Source organism: Python bivittatus, unplaced genomic scaffold, assembly GCF_059951505.1.
Source record: "Python bivittatus isolate LINGU-HERP-01145 unplaced genomic scaffold, Pbiv_v1 ctg000700_np1212, whole genome shotgun sequence".
NCBI classification, from domain to species: domain Eukaryota; kingdom Metazoa; phylum Chordata; class Lepidosauria; order Squamata; family Pythonidae; genus Python; species Python bivittatus.
The window spans coordinates 84,486,371-84,512,293 of NW_028277098.1; the positions used below are offsets into that span (position 1 = coordinate 84,486,371).

Here is a 25,923-nt window from a genome sequence, read left to right on the forward strand (position 1 = left end):
CAAAAAGGGAATAAGAAATAGTTAGTCAATGAAGTTAAAAGCATGAAATATGAAAAGTAAATGTAACTAACACTACTAGCATCATTCATTATAACTCTCCACACTTTTCTATACTTGCTAGCCATCCTTTCTTCCACCATATCTATACACTGCGTAATAATAAACTGCCTCTTATTTTTTAAACTGGACTTTCTTGATTTTCTCAGTCTTCCCCTTCCTCTTGATCCATTCACTCTTCCGTCGTATATTTATTTGTGATTTGTTTCTCATATATTCTATTTGACCAAACCACCTCAACGTAATTACTTCCATACCACTCACTTTTTAATTCAATCCACATTCATTCATGACCTCATCTCGTCTTGTTTCATCACACATTATCAAACGTGCCATTCCAATGCATCCAACTGATTCTCCCAACATAGCTCTCATTGCTATATAACAGAATGAGCAAAAATATGCTGTTACACACACCCATTTTTGCTTCTTTTGACAAACATTCATTCCTTGCAACAGATCAAGTTTCTCGTTACCTTTCTATCTGCATTTGGACATCTTGAAAGTTCTCCATTCATTTTCCCATCTTGACTAAACATTCTACCCAAATTATATATTTGCTCTAGATATTTTTTCCATTTACGTATAAGACTACTAAATAGTTTTGTTTTGAAAAGGGTGAGAGAATACAATACAAAGATCACAAATACTGATTTATATTATCAGAGACAAGTTTGCATCATAATTTCCAGTCTTGAAAAGAGGGCAGCCAAAAACACATCATCTACATATAAGGAGACCATATCGGCCATCTCTGGAAAACTCAAGTTTTCAGAAGTATCAAAAATCTTCAGTGGCAAAATTAACAGTATACATCCAGAAGTTTGACTAAATTTAAGCAAGAATGGTCCTCCTTTATATCATATGTCACACATCAAAGCAAACGTAAGACACACAGAGTAGAGTTTTTAATGGGGAAATAATTGATGTAAAGACAATAATTAAAATCAATTTCAATGCTTATAAATATTTTGATGCAATCACCAGTAGAGTACAATGGGAGGGAATTTGGAACTTAATATAGTTTTTACTGATTTTTTTCTCCTTTTTATTATTATTATTTTTTTAAAAAAATCTCCTTTCTTTTTTCCTTCTATTTCCCTTTTCACGATTATATGCACTTATTTTTTGAACAAGGACAAATAATGGTGATACCAATATTAATATTAATGTTTTGAATTTTACAGAGATTTCTAGTTATTTCTTAAGATGATATAATAAACCTAGTTCTACACATTTAATTAATAATGAAATACTGAATTGTAAATTTGATATTTGTAAATCCTTTGTCATTTACTGATATTTTATTCTTCATCCACTATGTCTTTTTCTACTTTTTTCTTTTATGTAGCTATTATTCTTTTCTTTAAATGTTTTAAACAAATAAAAAATAATTAAAAAAAAAGAAGTACCAAAAATCTTAAAGTGGGGAGGAAACCTAAAAGGGGTAATATCTGAACAGGTCAGTGGCTGCTGATGAGGTTGGATGAGGGCATGCTATAATGGAGGGGTCACCACCAAGAAGGTATCTGAGTTTTCTGAGGCTGGAATGAAAATAGACGAAAATGGATGGACATCATTGTGGTATCAAATGAGTGACTAGCATCCTCCCCATTAAACCAAAATTCAGTTAGAGAAAGGATCAAAGGAAAAAGGGAATATAGCCTTAACATACTGACAAATGAGGGCAAGCTACAGGTATCCAGTTTTTAAGATTCTGTAACCTTACCCATTTTTCCTTGCAATAAATCTCCTTATTCTGTGAGAAACTTGCTTTCTTGTTTTGGGCTCTTGTCCCCTTAACCTCATGCATGGACTTGTAGTAGTCCCTCTCAGGATGAATGCACATACCTGAATCCTTCAAGTACATGAGTGTCAGGCCACATACAGCTTTACAGGTTAAAGCTAGTGCCTTGAATTGGGGCTCCAAAACTTTCAGATAACCATTTTGGAGGCCTCAGCATAGGTGTAACACTGCTTCAGCACTGTTGAACCTACCTCTCCCCATCAGCACTCAGGCCAGTGCATTTTGAAACAACTTCTGGCTTTTCTTTAGGGGCAGCCCCATATAGAGAACATTACAACTGTTTAATAGAGGTGATTCCCAACCCAGACTGGGGTGGCAAGGTATATTTGAATATTGACAGCATACTGATGACACCTCATCCCAAACTGGCAGGCAACTCCTCCCCTCCCAGATCACTGAGATACTAAATAGCACAGGAGCGAGAGCAAAGACATCCCATACTGGGAAAGCCAGGAGGCTGATCGCTCTTTTCCTGTATCAATTGACTGGGGCTGTCCAGTCATGTAGGAGTTAAGCACTTCTAACCCTCCCAGATGGCCACAAAGGATACCAGAGTCAATGGTATCAAATGCTGCTCAGAAGTCCAATAGGACCAAGAGTGATAGACTACCCCTTCAGGTCTGGATTTTAAAAAAAATCAGACTAACCAATGCTGCTTCTATCCTCCTGCCAACTTACAGGAGGCAGAGCTCAAACCACAAAGGATTCTACCCACTTATTCAGTCTCTACAAGCTCAGACCTTGAAAGACATTACCCAAGTCATCTCACTAGACTCTGTCCAACTAGTGACTAACATTGAATGAGTGTGAATTCTGTTTTCAGTAAAGTATCTTCCAAAAATAACACATTGGTCCCCTCTATACCTAAAAGACTGTGGATAATCTTAACGAATCTGCTGAGCTTAAGTCTACAAATGCACTAAGAGTGGAGAAGAACATTTTATCTCTTTTACTGCCGCATAACTCTCCTGAACATGGATGCACAAACTGTGTTCAGTTACATTCACTCTTTTCTTTTTACCACTGTCACTTTAGACATCTCCTGGCCACTTCATTTCCTGAAGCCTTTCAGAAAATTAAGATAACCCCAGCATTTGAGATTCAGGAGAAGCAGCTTGGAGGCAATTTCATCTACTGCCCTAGTCACCTCTGAACTCCACAGTGCAACCAGATATGCAATAAGATTTATGTGATCCCCAAGTGCCCTCAGGAAATCATCTGGATCCATTAGGCACCTGGCTTGGACTATCTTAACTGGCTATCGCCTTTGTAGAGGCAGGCAAGGTGATGATCAACATGTGCACCAGTGAACGATGCAATCATAGGTGGAGGACTGAGGACAATTTTTCATCTTCAGATCATACTACTACTGCTCCAAGGGAAACACATATGGCTTTTGGATTCTCAGTTTCAATTAAAAAGACGGTAAGGTGTTACTACTCAGGTCTTCAATGAATTTTGAAAACACAACCAGAAAAAAGATTTTCCCTTGTTTGATTGGCATTTATTTATGAAAAGGAACATCATAGTATAGAGAAAATGAGGCAGCTCTTTCTCAGATATAGCTTAGATTCTGATAATTAATATGCAATAGTTAAGGCTCTTCTGTCACCTGTGCTAGAGCCCCAGTGAATTCCTGCCATAAATAATATGAATGACAGAACTAGCATATTTACTTAATAGTTGTTTAGTACTGCTAAACAGGCCCAGCAGCCAGGAGGTTATAATTTAAGGAAGCAGTCAGCTGGATCTTGACAAGGGCAAGGAGAAAGGCCAGATGGTTGGCTCATAAATAGAGATTTGTCAATTGGTTTGTTCCACTGATTAAATCGAATTCTACTTTTAGCTCTGTTAAATACTATTTTTAGAGCAGTATAAAATTCAAATAAATGCACCCATGGAGAATTCAGACTACTATCCCAAAGGGTAAGGAATAATTTGGTTTTGCATCAGTTAGCACGCTCAACACTTACAAATATTTACAACAAAATTTTCATTCCTTTTTCAACTTTATTTTTGTATTAATATTTTAATAATCTACACTGTTTATATGAAACTTTGCTTTCTTGTAAGCACATGTACAGTTTTAACTTTCCCTTACATTTTAGTAACAAAGTTATTTAAATATTTCAACAGCTGTATGAAAAAATGAAGTGAGTGAACGTGGAGACATTAGTAACCAGGAGGATTTTTCACCAACTAAGTATTTCTGGGAAAATCTTATTGATGTCATCTTGAGTTTTACTTTAAGTTCTTGGAAATCACAGAGTCAAAATCCCAAATAGATAATAGTTTTTAATATACTTACTGGTAGTTGAAAATTCAGGTGCACAAAAATGGGGAGAAAAGTTGTTTTACAAATATGTTTGTCTAAGCTTTGGACGTGGTGGTGCAGCAGCTTAATGATGCTGAAAGTTGCTGGCCAGAAATGGTCAACACTTCAGCGGTTCGAGCCCAGCTCCGCACAGCAGAGTGAGCTCCTGCTTCCTCCCAGCTCCTGTCAACTCAGCAGCTCGAAAACTTATGTGAGTAGATAAATGGGTCCTCTCACCCCGGTGGGAGGAAAAATGCTGGCGGCGCTTGCACGGGAGACGGGATCAGTTGCCGGTAACACGGAAGCCGCGCACGCCCGAAAAAGGCGCGAAGCAATGGAAACCCCGCCTCCTGCGCTCGCCAGCTGAGCTCTGCTCTAGGAAGGAGGCAATGGCAAACCACTTCCGAAACACCTTGCCTTGAAAACTGCAGGGACTCGTCCAGGCAGTTGCTGCAGAATCGGTAACGATTGAGTGCGGATTAAAAAAAAAAAAAGCTTTGGACATCAATATATCATATTAAACTTCAATGACACACAGTCACTTTCATTGGAAAGAATATGACAGCATTATCAAGCAGATCAATAAAATCAAAATTTGCTTACAATAGTCCAGATAGTTAGGCTTGTTTTAGTTGAGCACAAGGGTATTACATTTTGCTAAAAACAAATAAGTTTTGGGAAGAGACTTAACATGAGAAAGTGAGAATTTTGTTTCCAGTTAAATACTGCTCAAGAAACTTCTCATTCAAAATGTGAATATGCATGTTAATTTATCTAATGTTACAAAATTAACTTCTTTAAAAAATCCTGAATAACCTCAACTTGTTAGAAGTCCTTGAAGCAACACACCCAGCCACCTTGAAAAACAGGTCTCAGACTTCACTTTCATCCTTACTCCATTCCTACATCCCTCCTAGCTGTTTGAGAAGCAGAGCCATCCTCAAATCACCAAAGACAGATTAGTTTGGGGAAGAAGTATCTAGTGGCTATTTGTGATGAAATGTATCTATGAGGAGAGTGATGTGGGAGATCAAGGCTATCAAGAAGTATATCCACTAGTTGCTGTAGTATAGATTTAGTTTGGCAAGATTCTGTCTATGTGTAAGCAAATAAAGGAACTGGACTGGACTGGAGTATTTCATCATTGTTCTTGGGCTGGCCCTGACACCATTAGACTTGATGTGAGCTGCCCAGAGTTGTGCTTTAAGATGAGCATCCATACAAATCTTTTAAATGAATAAACTCCCACCTTCATTGGAGAGTAGGAAGTAGTTCCTTTCCATTATGTTGACACACAATTATGCCATCTTATTCCTTTAGACAGTTTTATGTTAATGTTCATGTTGGACTTCTCCATGCTAGACACATTCGAGATTTCATACTTTTATTGAGATATCCTAACCTCTTTTGAAATCCCTACTGTCCCATCAACTGCCTTTGAACCACTACTTTTTAGAGCTTTTCTATAACTATGGCAATTAGATGTTGACTGAAACTTGGGATCCAATCAGAGATAAATACCTGTGACCTTTCTATTATTGGATGTAGTTCACTTGTTTTACTCACTTGATGCCCAGTTATATCCTTAGAATAATATCATTGGATAAAATGGCACAAAGACTTGTGTAAATTTCAGAGTTTTTAATATGTGGAACACTAGATCACTCAGTTCTGACAACATAATTTATCTGAAAAACAATGCAACCTGAACTTATATTGGGGTGGAAAGTTCACGTCTTAGAAATGAGGCCACACAAAACCTCTCTCACAGGTAGATTGAGGCCAATCAAAATAAGATTATACAATAGATTCCTTTGGGCAAAAAATGGAATTTAATTACTTTATTACACTTATAGAAGAGGTAAAAAGAATAGGTTTGATTTAATTGTAATCCAAATCTCAAATTTCTATAGTGGGAGGCAAATGTACATCTGTTCCAGTGAGTTATCTTTCATTACCTTTAGAAAATTATAACAGTTCTTGTCTTCAGGAGATCCACATTTTTTCTATAAATGGAGCATCAATAATCTTAATCTATTCTAATTTGGGACAGAAGGGAATTTACAAGCTTTCATTCTTGTGATATATAAACTTTTCCTATGATTATTTTTTTTCTACTCTGGCTCTAAGTCTAGGTGTCTAAGTCAAGAAAAAATTATCTCAGGATTGTAATGAAATATTTAACAAATAATTATTCTACTTTGCTCACTGTTCCTCTCCTTAAAATGCTTTTCTCTATTTTGCACATAGGAAATAAACACCAAATTGGAAATCCCATGGATATCATCAAGCATTTATTTCCAATTGTTATGCTGATTAAAAATCATTTGAGGGAAATTTACTTGGGAAATAATGTATGTGAAATGAATTGACACATACCCTACACTAAGTTTGTGACTAATTCAACCAGAATACAATTGAATTCAGAAGTAAAAAAATCTATTTTCTCTTAAGATAATGTCGTATAATAATGTGTAAAGTTATAGACTACACACAAACCACACTGTCTAGTGAACAAAAAACAAAATTATTCCAAAAGGTAAATTAATCATAACAAATGCAAAAAAGAAAAAAATGGGAGTTGAGTAAGCAGAAATTTAAAGTGTGATGCAAGCAGTGAATGGATTAGAAACGTTTTATACTTGGCAAGGCTGAGGGAAGCAGAGGAGAAGAAGGAAGGAAGTTAGATGTATAGGATGCAGCTGAACATTACTGGAATATCCTTGGAAGAGCTACAAGTTATTAATGGAGATAGGTCTGGATAGTGAGTGTTTCTCCATGCAGACACCTGGAATTGAGCCTGATCTAATGGCACCAAAGTAACATCTGTAACATATGATATAATAAAAGATTTCCAGCCAATTCTATGAATGCCTTCTGAAAAGCAAGTCTAATTGAATGCACCCCACATACAGGCCCATGTACTGAACAAAAATATCAACCACAGGAGCCAAAGATCCATAAGACTGAAAAGGCCTGATCTATAGCATGTTTATACAATGCTCAGATGGATACAAGATAAGCATAGTGATCATTATAATAACAGTAACTGGAAACATTAATCACATATATTCTAACATGATGTATTAAATTACCACAGCAGAGTTAAGGGAAATTGGGTCCTATGTCTTTGAACACTGCATCAAAATGGCACAGCACTACAGCTATTTAGCCTCAAGGTTCATGATTATTTTTCTTCTTGTGTGTGTATGTTCATGGGTATATCTATGCGTGCTATTTATGTGTGATCAAGCTAGTGCTTGCACGTATTTGCTAGCTGAGAATAAACTTTATGATAAAGACAGGCTACAACTGTCCTACAATTCTGTAATATATTCCTTTATTAAAATAGATCTGCTGGCCTTTAAGATGCCACAAAACTCATTTTGGGGGTGGGGATTAAAAACTAATCTAAGAGACAAATCTCCAAAGCCAGTGAATAATTCATTGGAGGAAAGGGGGGAAAATGCTTGACATACAGTAGTTCAAGTACAGTACATCTGTCATTCTCAAGAGCAATTTTCATTGTATTTTCTATTCTTAAAAAAATGCTCTTTTTAGATTTCTCAGAACATACTTAATGGCTTGTTAAAACACACACACACACACACACACACCCCTTTGATCGGAAGAATGTCAATAGTTGATTGAATCCAGCTAGAACTGCCCACAAACCGCAAAAAAACTCAGCTTGAGCATCAGAGATTTCTGAAGGGTAAATCAAAGCACTGGACTTTCAGTTATCATGTTCAATCAGTTACAGGAATTATTAGGGCCAATGGGATATAATGAAACTCCTAATCTCATACAGAATCTAATATTTGATTTAGTGAGAAGAGCCTTTCATGTTTAAAAGGATGAAACTCAATTAATTATAATCAGCCATTTATCAGTACAGGTAGTCCTCATTTAGCGACCACAATTGGGACTGACAACTTGGTCGTTAAGTGAAGCAGTTAAGTGAAACCATAACTGTACTTATGATTTTACTTCAGCTTTCTTTTGCTTTACAGACCTGCGAAGGTTGTAAATAAGAGGATAGATTGTAAAGTTACTTTTTCATCACTGTCATAACTGTGAGCAGTCACTAAACAAGGACTACCTATAGTTAATTTCCTATGTAAATTTCAGCCACAGTTGCCTTAAATGTTTCCTAGAAAATTATACTATCCTAAATTTCATTATAAAACAGGCTATATTTACAATATTGATGATCTTGGAGCCATTTTACCTTCAGAGCGAACGATTCATCAAATTGACTTCAATTTACATTTGAAGTTTATGGTGACAAAACAACAAAAAGGAGAAAGGAGAAAGGACATTTAGTGAGTGTGTAGGAGGAGGATTCACTCCACTGGTAAGTATTATGAAAAATACGAAAACTTATATAAAAAAAGAGAACTTATAAGAGTTGTAGGACAGGATTGGGGAATTGAAGCCGGTCTGAGGGTTAGATTCTGTGGCTCACCCCTCCTGTTAGGCTAGATTATAACAGATGGTGGGGCAATGGTAAATCCTGTCTCTGGAAGTTAATTGAACTCTACTGCAGGAGCAGTCTGAGGATGGCTGGAATACAGCTGGTAAGTCTTGGTCTAGAGGAAAGCTTCGCATGGCTGAAATAGAGCCATACTTCCATGTTCTCTGACTGGGGTGCTTGCAAGGATGGTTCTGTATGATTTTAGCAGTGTTATATCTTCTCTGTTCAGGCAAAGTATAAGGTAAAAAGTCAAAATAATATTTGCAGTCACTGCAGCACGAGTAGCTGTAAATGCAGCTCTTGTTCTCAGAGATGATAAGAATAGAAAGTGGGGGGTGGGGGTGGGGAGATTTGAGGCCCATGAAGACTGGTTGGGCTGGATTAAGCTTCCAGCCAAGAGTTATTCGTGCCTGATGTCAGAGTTGCTTCTGTTCCACTGAGAATACTTTGTATATTAGTTTTGGTGTTCAAACCCAGTTAAGAAAACTTTCAAAAAGTTTCCATGATGGCATGAATTTGCCTTTCACGAAGTTTGATATATTTGTCTAATGCAGTATGGCTGTGATCATGCACAGATTTGGGATAGAGAAAATGCTACATGATAACTGTAATAAGGGATATGTAGATGTAATCTTGGAGAGTGGTTTCTTCCTGTTTCAGTACTTTATGATTTATGGCCTTCTGGCCTTTCATAAGGCTTTAAAGACCTGATTGTTCCCACAGGCATTTGGGCTGGGAAGTTAAGTGAGCAACATTGGCTGAATGTTTCATTATATTCTGGTGATCTGAAATGGTATGTTTTTTTTAGGCATGTGATATGATATAGTTTTATGATTTATGGAGTTTTGTTGGTTTTAACCTTAGTACACTGCCTAGTGTCACCTCAGTGAGGTAGCCAGCTACAAAAATTATTTAAATAAATAATAAAATGACTCTAAGTACCAAAGTTTTCTTCTAGAAGTTTTCAACTGAGCAGCTGTATCTGCAGAAGCAAATCTATATAAATCTTGTAATACTATTTAAATGGTATAACTGAAATCTAATGAAATACTAGAACTGCCTCCCTAGTCTGCTGCTACCAGATACGTTGGCTTTGAAATTCACATGATGCTCAGCTGGCCGTATTTCTGAGAACCCTTCACACAGCAAAGCTGTTAGTGAAATTGGTTTCCTTAAAAAAAATCATGCTTAGCTCATAGACATTATGCTGCAATATTAGTATGACAGGCTTCATAGCACTGAAAACAAAGATATTTGTGAAAAAGAGCTATTAAATAATTTTTACACAGATACTTCATACATGAATTAAAAAGTAATCCTTCCAGATATTAGGAAACAACACTATCTTTATTTCAATCATCATCATTTTAAGTCACTTAAATTATTTTAATTATTAAATTCTTTCATCTTAGGCTATTATTTATTCTTTGCCAAACCCTGTAAGTATAGTGAATATATTACATAATGATTTTGAAAGTAAAGGGACAACATATTTTAAATTTCAAAACACATTATGCATTACAATAATTTGGTATTGCCAAATCATTTTCTACTCAAGCTAACACAGCACAGTACACAAGGGACTTAACTTGACACTTCCACAATGGGCAGAATTTGTCTAAAAGAACCAAGCCCCAGTGTGTCTTCAAAAGAATAACAAGAAGCACATTTTCTTATCCTCTACAGTCCACAATTGTTTTCAGTTTCAGATGGGAAACAACAAGACAGAAGGATGAAATCTCCGGATCATATACTTAGTTTTGTATTAACAGAAACAAGAGACCAAGATACAGAGTAATTAACATAACATGTATATATTTTAAGATGGAAGATGATTCCTACAGAGCATAGATGAGCAACTCATGAGCAATATCCAACTCCCTGGAAGATTTAGTGTAGCAACTACTTCTACCCCGGATTCACCTGTATCCATTTGAATGCCTGCAAAAGGCTGTTCCATGTAAAAATAAGAAACTGTATGAGCACTCCAGAACTGGCTTTAAGTACAAAACATATAATCAGAAACTATATGATCAAGAGCCAGCTGTACACATGGGAGTCCTTTACAAATGTCTGAATGAACAGATTGGAGCTCATTCTGATTAGCATGCATTCTGTATTTAAAGATACGGAATGGGGCATATGTTTCAGTCTGAGAAGACACAACACTAGACTATAGGATCCATAGGTTTAGCTTAGTATGAAAACAGTCTTGCATAGCAACATGTGCATTTGGCACATATTTTTAAGACAATGAGTGAGATAACACTATATCTTGAAAGGGCTGCAATATACATTCTTAAAAAAAATAGTTACCACCCACAGAGTAGGTTTATTTTGTATAAATATAAAAGCAGTTTTTGTCTCCCGACACATTTTTCCCCTGCATAGACATTTATTGTCTAGACAGAGCAACAGGTGTAGAACAGTGACTCAATGAATGATGGGAATGGTAACTATTTGGAAATGTGCTCTGACTAATCAACTTGATGCCTGCAAGTTCTCTTATGTTTGTTGCTCAGTTTTATCCTATGCTGCAGTGCCCAAACCAATTCATGATGAAATGTTCCAAACCATTCTTTGGTTCCTTGACAACAAACATGTAGGCGACAGCAATTTCATCATTTCTCCTCTACTACTAGCAGTACAACCACTGGAGTTTATAGGTAGCTATTCATTTTCTGTAGACACTGCAGAAAGACTTTATTACCCTTTTGAAAAAAGGAAGGGAAAGGGCAAGTAGGTATGTATAATGTTGGATGGAAAGCTGCTTACTTCAAGCAGCCTGTAATAATCAGAGGATAAAGCAGGGCTAAAGTAACCATTTACAAAGAGTCATCTGGAGTATTAGTCATGGCCTTTAACCTATTTTTTCTAGACCTTGCTGCAGAACAGAAAACTGTAGGAAAGGAGAAAGCTAATGAGATTGTTTTCTTTCTCCATCAAACTATCAACACAGAGAGATGGTAGAAAAACAATGCAATGATACCAGATAATGCAGCAGTTATTTGCATTAATATAGATAATCCAGCAATTTAGAGTAAAAAGCACTATAGAGAGAGATGGGATTTTTTGAGATAGTAGTAGAGCTCTTGGGTCCTCTTAATATTTAGTTGTGTCATAAAATGAAAAATCAAATCAGCTTTTATTTAATTTACATTACTTTTGTATTGCCCAGCTTTTCAAGGAATATTTATTTAAAAAAGAGACAACGTGACCCAGCCATTGGATTGACTGATTGATTGGTGCCTTTGAGTCAGGGATGACAAGTCCCTGCAGTTTTCTTGGTGAGATTTCGGAAGTGATTTGCCACTGCCTGCTTCCTAGGGCTGAGAGAGAGGGACTGGCTCAAGGTCACCCATCTGGTTTTGTGCCTGAGGCAGGACTAGAGCTCCCGGAGTCCCGGTTTCTAGCCTGATGCCTTAACCATTATACCAAACTGGCTCTCTTAACCACTGGATTACTGAAACAAAATACAGCAGTTGCCTAAGATTTATATGAGACAGGATTAGGCACCATTAATGTGGCTCAGTACATAATGTTAAGTACAACTTCTGGAAGCATTTGCCATCGGCCATATTGCTTTCAGCCATGGGGCGCTGTAGTTTAGGAACTTATAAATGTGGTTTTTATCAGGGACACGCAAACCTCTGTGATCTGTTCCCAGAAGATTCTAGAGTTCCTCAGAACCCTATGTTTTCCCCTTGGAATGCTCTAACAGGGGTTCCTGGGTTGGTTTGCCCATTTCCAGGGGTAAATCTGGATCAGAAGTGGTTCACAGGAAAGGAAGAACCATCCAGAATGGCTGGATTGGTATTGGTGTAGTCTTAGAGTAAATAGAACTTTCCCAAGAAAATTGGAATGTTCTAGGAATGAACACACTTTTGCATATCTTTGTTTTTAATCCTTTAAAACACAAAGCAATAGTCTCACAAATTTTTCAGTACATCTAGAATTAAAAAAAAAAATTATAAGACAGTTTGTTTAGCTGGGAGAAAATGAAAGAAAGAAGGAGAATATTTCTTACTGCTCACTCAAATTTGAGAGCATTCTCTCCTTTTTTTTCAACAAATATATTTCCTGCTACTGCAAGAGTAGTAGAAGGAAAAACTTACTCTATTACTCTGCTCATTTTCTAAAAGGTGGAAAATCAAAGGAAGGGATTTCTAAGCCCCTGTTATGATACTTCAGTCTCATGATGCAGGACTCTTGAATATTTTTGACAGATGGTTTCTCACCTGTCCAAGTTGTTCACAAGCAGTTTGATATTCAGCTCGCTGGCAGAGATCTTTCACTCGTTGGTATTTGGGCAAGAAATTTTCTTCTTGAGCATCCATTTTTTCATTGTCTCTTTTGTGCAACAGCTTACTGAAAAAAAAAAAAGGTTTATTTTTGCTTATGGAAATACAGGTACCTTAAATAGGTACAAAAATTTATGAGATCGACACAAGCTAATTCTATACATTTGGATTAATGCGCACCAATATTCCTATACAATGCACATTTTGTCTGCTAGAAAAAGCCAAATGGCAACATTAACTATTTGATTATTCAGATTCTTATTTGTATTGTCGAAGGCTTTCACGGCCAGCATATGATGGCTGGTGTGGGTCTTCCGGGCTGTGTGGCCGTGTTCTGGAAGTTTTGTTTCCTAATGTTTCACCAGCACCTGTGACTGGCATCTTCAGAGTGCAGGCGAAACTCTGCACCTGCACTCTGAAGATGCCAGTCACAGATGCTGGCGAAACGTTAGGAAACAAAACTTCCAGAACACAGCCACACAGCCCGGAAGACCCACACCAGCCATCAGATTCTTATTTCTTGATCTCACTGCCTCCCATGCATGCTTCTTAGCACACTACATAAAACACAGAAATGCAGAATGACATTGATGGAAATTAGAAATGAAGCCATGTTTCAGTCCATATACAGAAACAGATTTTGATCCACATCCAGCACAACACATGTTTTGGTTCTGACATTAACCCCATGAATGCAACTGTTCTGTGCATGTACATGAATCATTTCGCATATCCATAGTATTTGTGTTGAACTGGAAAAATGAAATGAATGATTACAAGTTGATGAATATATGTACTTGGCTAGAGTGCTTACTAAAGATGGGGAAAAGGATGGAGAAATTTTAAGAACTCCAAATGCTGTTGAAAAACTATGTGATCTGTTGCAAGGAAGAATATTCATTAAGAAGCAAAAATGGCTGTGTATAACAGTAAGAGGATACTTTGCCCACTTTTTCATAGGAAATGAGAGTTGAGTAGGTCAGGAGAAATATAATAGTCAGTACAATGCAGTGGAAATATGGTACTTAGATAATAAAATCAGAAGACATAGGGCCAAGAGTGAATAGGTGATGAATGAATTTGGACTGAATACAAAAGTGAGTTACTAACATGAAAAAAAAGTACATTGTGATGGTTTGGACACATACAGAGAAAGAATGAAGATGGCACACAAAACAAATATAGAAACAAAGACTAGATGGTTCAAGAAGAAAGGGAATACCAAAAAAGTTGTGGTTGGCTAGAACTGCTAAGATTCTCAAAAAGAAAGAAAAGTGGGAAGTTGAAAGAACAAAAGGCAATTACACATGGTCCTTGGTTAACAACCACTTGTTCAGCAACCATTCAAACTTATGATGGCGCTGAACAAATGGTAGTTATGACCAGTCCTCAAAGTTCTGGCCATCAAGGCATCCCTGCAGTCACATGATTGCGATACAGGCACTTGGTGACTGGCTTGCAATTATGATGTTGTAGTGTCCCATAGTCACGTGATTGCCATTTGTGACCTTCACTGCCAACCTCTGACAAGCAAAGTCAATGGGGAAGCCGGGAGGAGGTCACAAATGGTGACTATGTGATATCGCACTTAACAGTGACATGGGATACATTTAACAATGGCAACTGGAAGTGTCAGAACTGTTGTTGCTAAGCAGTGTGGTACGTGATGTTGCGCTTTACGACCGTGTTACTTAGTCATGGAAATTCTGGTCCCAATTACCATCGTTAACTGAGGACTACCTGTGTGTTGTATGTATGGACAGGGTGGAAGCAAGGATAATTTGCAAAGATCTCTATCTTATGACAAATATAGTTTATGGTTATGGACAAATATAGCGAATGGTTTGGTATAAATTAGATCAAACTATATTTTCTTCTCCTTTTGCTTATCTCATGCTTTAGTTCCTTTGATTTACTACTTTGCTATGCCCTGCATAATGCAGCTTCTCCCAAAAGGGAATGCCATGATAGCTAAGTATGAATATATGAAGAACCCATATCAGTGGCTATTAACTATGACAGATTAGTGTAGCCTGAAGATTCAGAGATAATGTGGTTCTAGAAGCAAGTACTGAAGAACTAAAATACAGGAAGGATAGTGCCTTTATGCCTTGTCTAGAAACACTGCAGAAACATCTGGATGATTATATAGGAAGCAGAATACTGAACTAGATAGTAGGATTCAGTCTCTAGTTTTTACAATGGACTGATTTCATTAAATATGGCAGAGAACCATCTATCTCATTAAAGAAGCAATTAGCTCAGATATTATGTTGATCATATTCAACTGGATGTGTTCTTACTATACAGCAGCTCCAGTAAGAATGAATCTACTAATAAATTCATTTTTGTTATTAAAGCAATTTCACAAAGGAAAAGTGTAATATTGCTGGAAAAAATACATAATTTAATACAAGCAACTGGCTTCAACTACAGCGATTCTGGCACCTTGTGCTTTAAGCAATGCAGAGTCTCTAAAAAAATGAAACAAAGCAAATTTCAAAACCACTTACCCTCTCTCCACCAAAAATGAATCCCTCCAGACCTTCATTTTCTTTTTCAAATGGAATCTGGAAAAACTGACACACCGGTTTGCTGCAGAATGTACTATTAAACTATGATTAGTACAAAGTAGTTGTTTTAACTCTGGTTAAGATCTCAAACATTCCACTGAAACCATGTTTAGCCATCTAAACTCTCAGAAAATGATAATTGCTTATCAGCTTCTTAATTAGACAGGTTGGAGCAGAGTTAGCAAAATTTTTCAGATCCTGGTCAGAAGTAGATAATCTTGTACTATGGCATTAGTTGGAGAAAAATGCTCCAAATCTTGCAAGATTGTTAAAGCCAATGAGATTTCAGTGATCTTACTGAAAAAGTCTGTGAAGTCTTGTGTGAAAAACTGAAATCTTGCAAGATTTTGGCAGTCTCTCCCTAAGATCACATAAGATCTTATGTGAGAACATGAAATCTTGCAAAATCTGATAAATTTGCAAGATTTCTGTCATTTAAAAAAATTAAGTATAATTGTGAAGGTAGAGGATACCATTTTGAAATCAACAGTACCTTGGTAACCATGTGTGCTATGTTACTAATCTTCAGACAACAGAAATGGGGAAACTACCCTATTCAGGTTTGGCAGATATCAGTGTATTGATGATTAAAGTAAATCACTTCAGAACGTTGCTTATTACCAATAATTTTTATCTATCTATCTATCTATCTATCTATCTATCTATCTATCTATCTATCTATCTATCTATCTATCTATTCATGACAAATATGTATTCCAAATATTTATTTTGGACATTAGATTCAGTAGAGGAATCCTTCTATCTCTTCAGCTACTTGTCAGGTCTCTAGAATGCCCATTGCCCATACACTAGGATACATATAGAATAGGTAGCAGATTGGTAGGAATAGGAAGATTAGTAAACAAGCTCTGATTATATGTAAAAAAAAAGACTAAAACTTGACACTGTTTTAGAGACAAACAAGAAAAGTACAATTCAGTTGACCTTGGTTACTCCATTTGGAGTGGTGTCAAATTGAGAAAGCCCAGCCAGAAACTGCTCCCAGCCCACATGAGAATTGTCAAAATCCTTCCCCCCTGCTTCAGGATCAGAGAGGAAGAGACTAAAAACAGCACAGATACTAAGGGGAAGAATTTCTTATATGTGCATGTCTCTTTTCCTCCAACAATTTGTATGTAACTTAAATAGCATTGGTATAAAAAGACACAAGGGAAATTTGAAATCAGTAATATATGGAAATATTTTTCCCTGAAAGATTCATACAGTATTTCCCTAATGTACACATACATAAAATAGAACCAATTGTACCATAATGCTCTATTTAGTAATCAAAACCAGTATTCCTATAATTTGCTTAAAGAACTGTGAACTGCAGGAAATGTAAGTGTATTGCACACATTTTCCACCCTTACCTATTGACCAGCCTTTCAGAATCCAGCAGTTTTAGTATGGATTTCCCATCCATGTCAGGTGGAATGTCCAGGCCAGCAATATCTAGAATTGTAGGAGCAAGATCGATGTTCAATACAATGTGAGGATTCCTGAAAAGAAATATACATACACAATCTTTACAAAACAGCTGGAACAATAATCCCAGCCTAATTTATAGCAGATATAAAATGACACCATGTACACTTCTCAGGATCCAAGTGTTTACCAATTAAGGGGGGAAATGAGTAATAATTTAGAATTTATATTGCATCTGAGAGTATCATGCTTGAATTACATTAGTTTGTATTCCTTTCAGCCATTATATCAGCATTATTTTTTTGACATGTGAAGTCCATAAAAATGATGCTATATCAGATTTGAAATCTTGTGCTATATTATTAAATGTATATAATCCAGACACACTAGGTTTTGTTTCCTCCATTTTTATAAGGAAGATATGGTGGGTTGGTGGCACTGCAGTGTGTGCTCTACAGAGCAAGCCTGCAACCATTGTAAGCTTGTGCAAGGGTAGATTCTCCTGAAAAGCCTGCATCACATACGGCAGTTATATGGCCACCCCATTTTCTCTATTTCCCCTCTCCTGAGCTCTCCTCTATCAATTGTCTTGTATCTGCCCTCCTCCCAAGGCTGTTAGCTGTTGTTTCCTTTGAATGATGGGGGGAACCCCTTCCGTTGAGAATTTTCAGGCAATCGGCTGCTGCTATGTTTATGTTTTCTCTGCTAATTTAATTATTTGTTGTTACTTTGTTTCCCCACCCCTGAAGAAGGTACAGTTTATGGTACATCCAGAGGCCCCTTGGACCCATGAATACATCATGTTTTCAATGCATTCAGGTTAAGGTGATTGTCTAGCCCTTTACAGGGCAATTCAGATATAGATATACAAATAGATATTACAGACTGGGGGGAAGAGGGCTAAAGGTGAGATAAAGAGAGCATTTTTTTTTTCAAGGCCACCTAGTTGAGTTAATGGAAAAGGCAAGATTAAAAACAACAGGAATTGATTCATAGATAATTTTAATCATTATATTACAATAACTCCAGCTAAGATGCTTATTGAAACAATCAAGAAGTGCAAATCAAGAAACTAAGCTTTGGAAAAATGATTACACGGATCTTTGAGGACAAGCATGTACTTGCCATAATTTACAGGGAGAAATTACAATTCAGAGATAGTGCCATATGGTTAGTTCTCTGCTCTTTTGCAAATTTCCAGCTTAGAAACACTTAAAGACAGCAATATGCTAATTTGCAACAATGAATGAATCCATTTGTAAATTACTGGATTTGAAAACAAACAACGACAAGAACCAAAGATAATGCATTTGTTTATTTGCTTGACAAGTGCAGCTCAATTTTAATTACCAGTTAATGCAGTGTAGCATTTCAGGATAAAAGTAATGAACCTATGGTAATGAGGCCTCACTGTAGCAATGACTGTTAAATCAGGGCTGATAAGTGGGGGGCAGTCAGCAATTAATTTAGGTAGATGCAACTGGCGTTAGCGAAAATATTGCTGTGAATGTTTCTCTATGTTTGGAAATAAGAACACCAATTGAGTATCTGCCAAATCACCTCTTAAGAGTGTGTACAAGTTCCCTTTATACCATTTTTTCTAATGGGATGAACTCTGATTTACTGGGTCATCTGGATTGACCTATGTGAGCATTACAAAAAAATGAGTTTTGATTCTTAGAAGACTCTGAAATAAAGATTCCTGTGCAACATAGATTGCAGACAATTTAAAATACTACAGTCTCAGGATGTTCTGAAGAAACAGTCTGCTGTCAAGGTTAAGGATACATTTGAATGGAAACTCCTTTAATTGGTTCTAGAACAGCACAAATACATGGTGGAGTTCTTCTTATGAGCAGAACACATAAGAAGCAGAACTCATCAAGAAACAATCTTTGCTATTCCTCTCTCCTCCTGTGCCTTCTGAAAAGCTGATCTCAGGAACTGGGGAATTGTTGGCAGCAGCATGAAGACTGATGCAGGGGGAATTGGTGAAAATAATATTCCTGCCCCTTCCTCCAGCAAAAGGTTCTGTTGGAGCCTTTAAATCCCATCAACACTGTTGGTTTGAGAATTTGAGCAAATCTGATGGAGGTTACAAGTTTCCTGGGTTTGTTTGGGATTTAGACTGAAATTTGATTACTGGGGTGGTATATAACCTTATTTCTTGCCTACCTTAGACTATCATTAGTTTTGTTTGCAGAATTACCTGGGCTCTTCATGGGCAGGCAAGAGGTGTCATGGTATCACTGAGGTTGAGAACCTTTGCATTAACTTATGAGCACAGCTCAGAAGGTCATTGGGAACAACACCAGAGGCTCAAAACACCAGTTGCTCATAGATAGAGCAGTTGCCCAAGACTCAAAGTCTAGATAGACCAATCTGAGCAGAGTCTGGATTGACTACAGGAAAGTCTATGACTCAATGCTACACACATGGATCTGTGAATGCCTGGCGCTATACGAAGTCAACAGGACACTAAGGACCTTCCTCAAGAACTCAATGGGACTGTGGAAGACAACACTGGAAGTCAACTCAAGACAGCTCACACAAGTAGCCATCAAGTGCGGTATATACCAAGATGATGCACTGTCCACGCTGTTGTTCTGCATAGGCTTGAATCTCCTCAGCCAGATAATCACAAGAAGTGGATACGGGTACAAGTTCAAGAGTGGAACTACTATCAGCCACCTCTTCTACATGGATGACATCAAGCTGTATGCTAAGAGTGAACGAGACATCAACTCACAGATCCACCTGACATGGGTCTACAGTGAGGACATTGGGATGTCATTTGGACTGAAGATGTGTGGGTGGATGCAAATGCAGTGGAAACTGGGGTCAAGGAGCACTCCCAAACTATGGACCTGCTTTTTCTGGGGGAATATAACCCCAGTCAAAACAAGCTTCACTTCAACCCTAACCCTAACATTCACTGCATATCTTGGCCTATTGTGAAGGAAAATGAGTGTAAAACTACACATTTCAAGGGGAAATATGAAAAATGCATATCATTGAAATGTGTACTTGGAAAAAAAATAAAAGTGGATGAACAGATCTGACACTGAATATACAGTATACAAAATGAATGAACTAAAATCTGAGTCATTTATCCCTGTGTAGATGGAGAAGAAAATTGGTCTGGAAGGTTGCTGTGCTTTGGAGCATTCTAACATTCTCCTTTAATAAAGGACAGAATGCTCCAGTGTAAAGGTTTGAAAACCTGGGACTGCATGCAGGAAAAAAAAATACACCATCAACAACTTTGTTATTCCTTTCACATGCTTCAGTCTTATTAGGAGTAGACCTATAACAGAATTTAGGGGAACTGGCACCAGGGAAGTTGACTGAAGAAGAATATTCAACACAGTGCTGCAACTCAGAAGATCCTTTCCCTGGTTACCACTCTTGAACAACAATCTCTGATGAAAAGTTAGCCCAAGGAAAGAGGAATGGTAGCTTCAAGACTGTATAGAAGACAGAGCAGGTCTGTCAGGACTGGATAAAATTCAGAGGGGATATATAACCAAGAGGTAATCTAGGGTAGAAGAACTTAAGGAAATGTATTATCTTTCACCTTATTAAAGGTGTTTGGAATATTGCTTGAATGCCAGCAAAATGTTAGTTTTATGCAGGCATATCCTGCATCCAAGAAGAGGTAAAGTAGGAAGTAATGCTGGCATGCCTACAAACTCTTCCCTATAACATTTAGATGTCTGACTACCTTATAGATCTTTGGTTTTCCAGCAGGAAAACCTTTACCAAGATTCCTGGCTTCTTTACCGAGTTTTCTGGCTGCTGAAGCCCTAAACACATTCAGCCCAAAACAGAAATCTTTGCAGATGCCCATCCATATTCCATCCCCGCATCAGTTTTACTCATGAACAGTGTACAGGGAAATACCCATATAAAAAATGAGTGATTATCAAAGCTCTTTCTGAAGGTCAGTGCAGATTTAAACAGAAGATTCAGTTCACTCCCCCAATGCCACCAAGCCCATTAACTTACAAGGATCCAGCCTCCACATTTGGACCACGTATATAGAAAGGGACTCTGATGTCAAATTCATATGGCATGGATTTTCCTTTTACCAATCCAAATTGCCCAATATGATAGCCATGGTCTGCTGTGTATATTACATAAGTATTATCCAGTTCTCCTGTTTCAACTAATGTATTATAAATCTGAAAAATAAAATAAGTACATTCATAGAGGCATAATGTCTTGGACTGAAAAAACAACAACCCAATTGTTGTTATCTAATATGTAATAATATTGAATATCAACAATTATTCCACTGGTATTGTAGGTATTCTGTTCTTAAAAATTCTTTACTTTTTTTTTCCCCCTCTGGCAAGTTCTCTTTAAAGAAAAAAAAAGTTAGACAATCAAAGCAATAAATATTTACATTGTTATTTGCACAATTAAGCTTTCAGCCAAATGTAACTATAAACAAAGAATGAAGACAATGGCAATAACTGAAAGCAAAGGGTATCTCGACTCTACAAGACTAAGCTCTGAGCAGCCTTTCTCTAGAACTGCTGGACCTCTGGAATTGTTGGACTGCCAATGGCTGTGCTGGTGGGACTGATACAAGTTATTGTCTAGCACCTCTGGAAGATGCCAGATCAGGAAAGGCTAATACATCGTGTTGCAGGATATTCTATCCCTTAATAAACCATGCAACAATTTATACTTTCCCCCAAAAAACTGCACGTTTGTTTTTAATACTGTAGGTACAACAAATTAACAGGAAAATGCACAAAACTTGAAACAGCATAATATTCTAATTATAGGGGACAACATAAGCCATTTCTTCACTGAAGTCCACAAGCCCAAGCCAAGGGTTACTCTTCTGTTTGGACCAAAGTATGTTCTTGGATCCTTTAAAAAAATAGTTAAAGGGGCAAGTTTAACTGGTCTGTGTCTTCTCCCTTGAAGTAAAAAAATGGAAGGGAATTGGGTTCATGGTACTGGCTATGAAATCTGTTTTCTGCTATGCCTAGTTTTACCCAAAGATAATTAAAATAGGAGCAAAACTGTATGATTCCCATAATCTACACAATAATCATCCTCACAATATACAGCAGGTTTTTCCCCCCTTACCTTCTATCTTTCTGAGTTTTTAGTCTTCACCTCCTGGATAATAGGGGCCGAAGTCCAACATGGACTTCTAGTTTTCTCAGGTCATAACGTTTTGGTTATTTAAAAGGTTAGCTAACTCAGATGGACTACACACATATCAAATTGTATGATTCAGTACAACAATAACTACATTTTATGGAATTACACGTTCTTAATTCTGCTTTGGTTAACTTATCTTAGGCGAAACATTTTCCTTCAAACTGTATTTCTGGTTTCTATAAAAGACTGTTTCTTTAGCTAACAAGAAATGGTAACCACAACATCTTATGATGACCCAGATACCTTTATGTTTGATACAGAAAAGTAGGTCAAAGTATAACTATTTTTGGAGCCCACCTGTGATAAAGCAGAAGGTTAAGTCTGACTGACTGGTTGGATTTTAAAATGTATTGCCCCTATTTATAATTATGCATTTAATGTCAGCAAATTTACTAGGAATTTTTTAAAGGCATAATAGCCACTATGATAAATTGCAACACTTCTGGTTAATATCTCAAACGCAGTAGCACTGCATACAGTAGCACTGACAAAGATTATATCATCTTAGAACAAACCACAAATCAGTGATAATGGTAATCATAATAACCATTAATGGAGCCTCAGTGTAATCTTAATCTTATTGTCAAATGATGCCTGTGTTATACTTAATCTTAAACAAATTGCAAGAAGGTCAGATAAGCAGCAATAAATTGCTTTTCCTCCATATTTGTCTGGCAGCTTTATAAGCTTGAGAACAAGCCCATCAATTTTTACAGAAGGCACCAATGAAGACTTCTGGGGGAAGAAATGGTGAACTGAAGATGACTACAGCAGAATGGAGAGCTGGCAAGTCGATTAGCTCTTTGTAATTCCTCTCTGGACAAGGAGAGGACTTGAAATCACCCACAAGTGCTCCATACAATTGCTCCTTGTGAGGAGACCTCATGACAGCAATCTCTGGCAGGTTTAGAGCTCTGGGAGTGCTCAAACTGCAGTCGGTGCCTTCAAAATATAACTGAACAAATGAAATCTCTAACCAAACCAGCAGCAGCTCTTCATATTCTTGTCATTAGGGTAAGTAGGGCTGTCACACATTAAAAACAGAGTATTCTGTGTAATGGGTCCAAATCTTTGGGATTTCTCCCAAGTGACCTACACTTTGCTTCATCAGTGATGTTATTTAGATGAGGCAATACATGTTTTAATATGATCATTAGTAATTTACGTTTTGTTTCTCAGTTCTCTTATAAATAATTGTGGAAGAACACTGCATAAACAAACAAGCAAACTCTAGCTCCTTCCACTGGACTTATCCCTATCAGGATATGCTTCAGCATGCAAATTATGTGCTCCATTGTGGAGTCCTTGGTGCTTTCTGAGCTTGGTTGTTTGCTTTCAGATGTTTCATTACCCGACTAGATAACACCTATGTGCTCCATAGGTCACCAACTAGGTAACAAACTATGTGCTCCATTACTGTGCCATCACAAAAAAAGTAAAAATAATCCTGTCCAAAATATTTCATAAGTTTGTCACCCATGAATGCCATGATTTGACCTGTCATCTTCCCAGGTAACGAATTTCTTGGATCCATCTATTTATATCCACATTCATATACTGCTTGAGAAGTTTGTGGTTTTCCTACACAGAGCTTCAGAAATAACTCCTAGATATTGTTAGCACATTGTTTGGGAAGAAAATAGTTAAAGGCTTTGAGGTACAAGACCAGTTTCCCTCATTTCTAGAGCAAGGAAGTCAAGAAACCCTTTCTTTCATAATGGGTCCTTTGGGAACCATTTCAGGAAACTAGAAGAGATGGCACCCCTTTTTCCTGTTCAAGAGCCTCCCCTGACTGGATCTCTTCACTTGTCTCTGTGTGGCTATGCACTTAGTTGTGTGAAGCAGTCTGGCTTCCAGCTTTATTTATTTAGGGATTTTTCCAGATCTATCCATATTCAGTCCTTGAATTATGGACTGGAAGCAGAGTGGCGAACAGTTCTAATATTCTTAACATTTAAATGCCAGTAGTCAGACTAAGTGTTGGACTAGGACCAAGGAGATCCTAATTACGTCCAGCCTCATCTATGGAAACTCAGTATTTTTTTCTCAGTCTCCAGAGATGTTACTGTGATGTTAACATGAGGGAAATCCAACATGAATATTAAGCTACCAAGGAAAGTTGGGATATAAATCCAGCTACAAAATCAATTTCCACAGTGGCCCTTCTAATACCTGCTTTTAAAAGAAATAGGTTGCGTTTTGGTTAAAATATACTCCCCTACTTTTCCTGTTCCTAATATAAACACTGGCTGATTAAGCACCATATTTTCATTGTAGCACTCAAATTCAGTCACTTTCAAAAGGATTTTCCCAGGTTGGTTCCTAGTAGGCATACTGGAACATGGTTCCCATTAGTCCACAGTCAGCACAGCCACACTCATTGATTAAGGATGATGGAAAGTGCAGTCTTGTAAAACTGATGGACGTCAGATTAGGGAATATTGTTTCAGAAGCTTTGTTCCCACACTTTCCCAACAGCTGCTTCTATCACTCAGGGCTTCATTAAGAACCACTGAAACTGCCCCCTTCCATGAAGGGTATAACCTCTATTTAACATATGTTCATATCAAAACAACTTTTATTTCCTGCCATTTCATCTAGAAGGACTGAAATACTGATCAACATCCATTACATTCCAGAGCACTAATGCCGACTAAAGGCAGACTACATTTCCTATTCCATTTTCACCTGTATCTTTGGCCTCAATTATAATGGACACTATGAAATATTTGCTATTGTAAAGATTTTATAATTTAGTGCCTCTATTCTTCCTGGAGCAATACAACCTCATAAACCAAAAGACGAAACTTGAATCTCTGCAGTTGTGAGAATCTTAAGTTTAGTTTGGCAAAGCTTCACTTGCTTCTTGAATGGTCCAGGAACATAAGGCCTACATCTAAAACTTGAGGAATGAGATCATAAATCTTACCGCTTCCATGGAATCATCCACAGACATGAGTGTCTGAAGTCGCTTCTGCTGTAGCATATTGGTGAATTCCATGTGAATAGGCTTCATGGGACCTGTATATCTCATTATCCAGTGCTTGTCTGGGTTTGGAGCATAATTATAACTGGGTGTGCTAGAGAGACAGAAATAATGAACAGCCAGTAAAGTAAACATAACATGCCACCCGCCTTAATATGCCCATACTTTGGAGAAGGCACTGTGTCTTGGAAAAGGTTTGCACAAGCACCACATCAATATTCAATGTAGTATGGAGATTGAATTCAGCATTAATACTCATTCCTAAAGAAGCTCCCCATTTCATTTGCATACCCTTGGGATAGAGACAAAGGTGGGAAACCATTTTTATATTGAATTTTCTATTACCCTCAGGGGTAATTTGGGGGGGCAAGAAGGGAAAATATCCTTCTTTTCTTTTTCTTTTAGCATCCTTTTTTCCTCCACTTCTTGATGTTCCCTTCAGTGGTGTCCATAGGAATTCAGAGTTTTAGTCAGAATAACGAAAGCAATATTGCCACAAAAGCTCTGCTCCTTTGAGGTGTGCGGGTGGTGTTGCAACTCACACAGCAAAGGAGTGGGGTTTGAATCATAGCAATGCAATGTTGCTGACATTAATTCCCCTCTCTCTTATTTCTCTCTCACAAGCAACAGCTGTTGTCAGCCCTATGAGGCAGATCAGAACATGAAACCTCCACAGGAAGGAAGACTAGAATTCTACTTCATCGAAATAGGCTATAGTAACAGAATCCTGCAAGTCTGCCTGTGTTGTCCTTTCCCTCCCTCTTATACCCCAGAAGTCAGGGGGAAGCTAGCTTGA

General features: G+C 37.4%; 1 protein-coding gene across 9 annotated transcripts in view; it reads right to left on the reverse strand.

Moving 5' to 3' along the window:
- Window positions 1-25,923, reverse strand: part of SULF2 (sulfatase 2) — a 311,016-nt gene that overhangs the window by 25,141 nt on the left and 259,952 nt on the right. For 6 of the 9 annotated variants that reach the window (XM_088154099.1, XM_088154096.1, XM_088154100.1 and 3 more), the window contains 5 exons: window positions 25,071-25,221; window positions 20,966-21,141; window positions 16,903-17,031; window positions 15,470-15,571; window positions 12,894-13,023 (listed from right to left, as the gene is read on the reverse strand). In XM_088154099.1, coding sequence (XP_088010225.1) covers window positions 12,894-13,023; window positions 15,470-15,571; window positions 16,903-17,031; window positions 20,966-21,141; window positions 25,071-25,221 — 688 coding nt within the window. Of the gene's footprint in view, window positions 1-12,893; window positions 13,024-15,465; window positions 15,572-16,902; window positions 17,032-20,965; window positions 21,142-25,070; window positions 25,222-25,923 lie in introns of those variants that run through there. The other 3 variants (XM_088154094.1, XM_088154093.1, XM_088154101.1) reach the window with 3 other exon arrangements.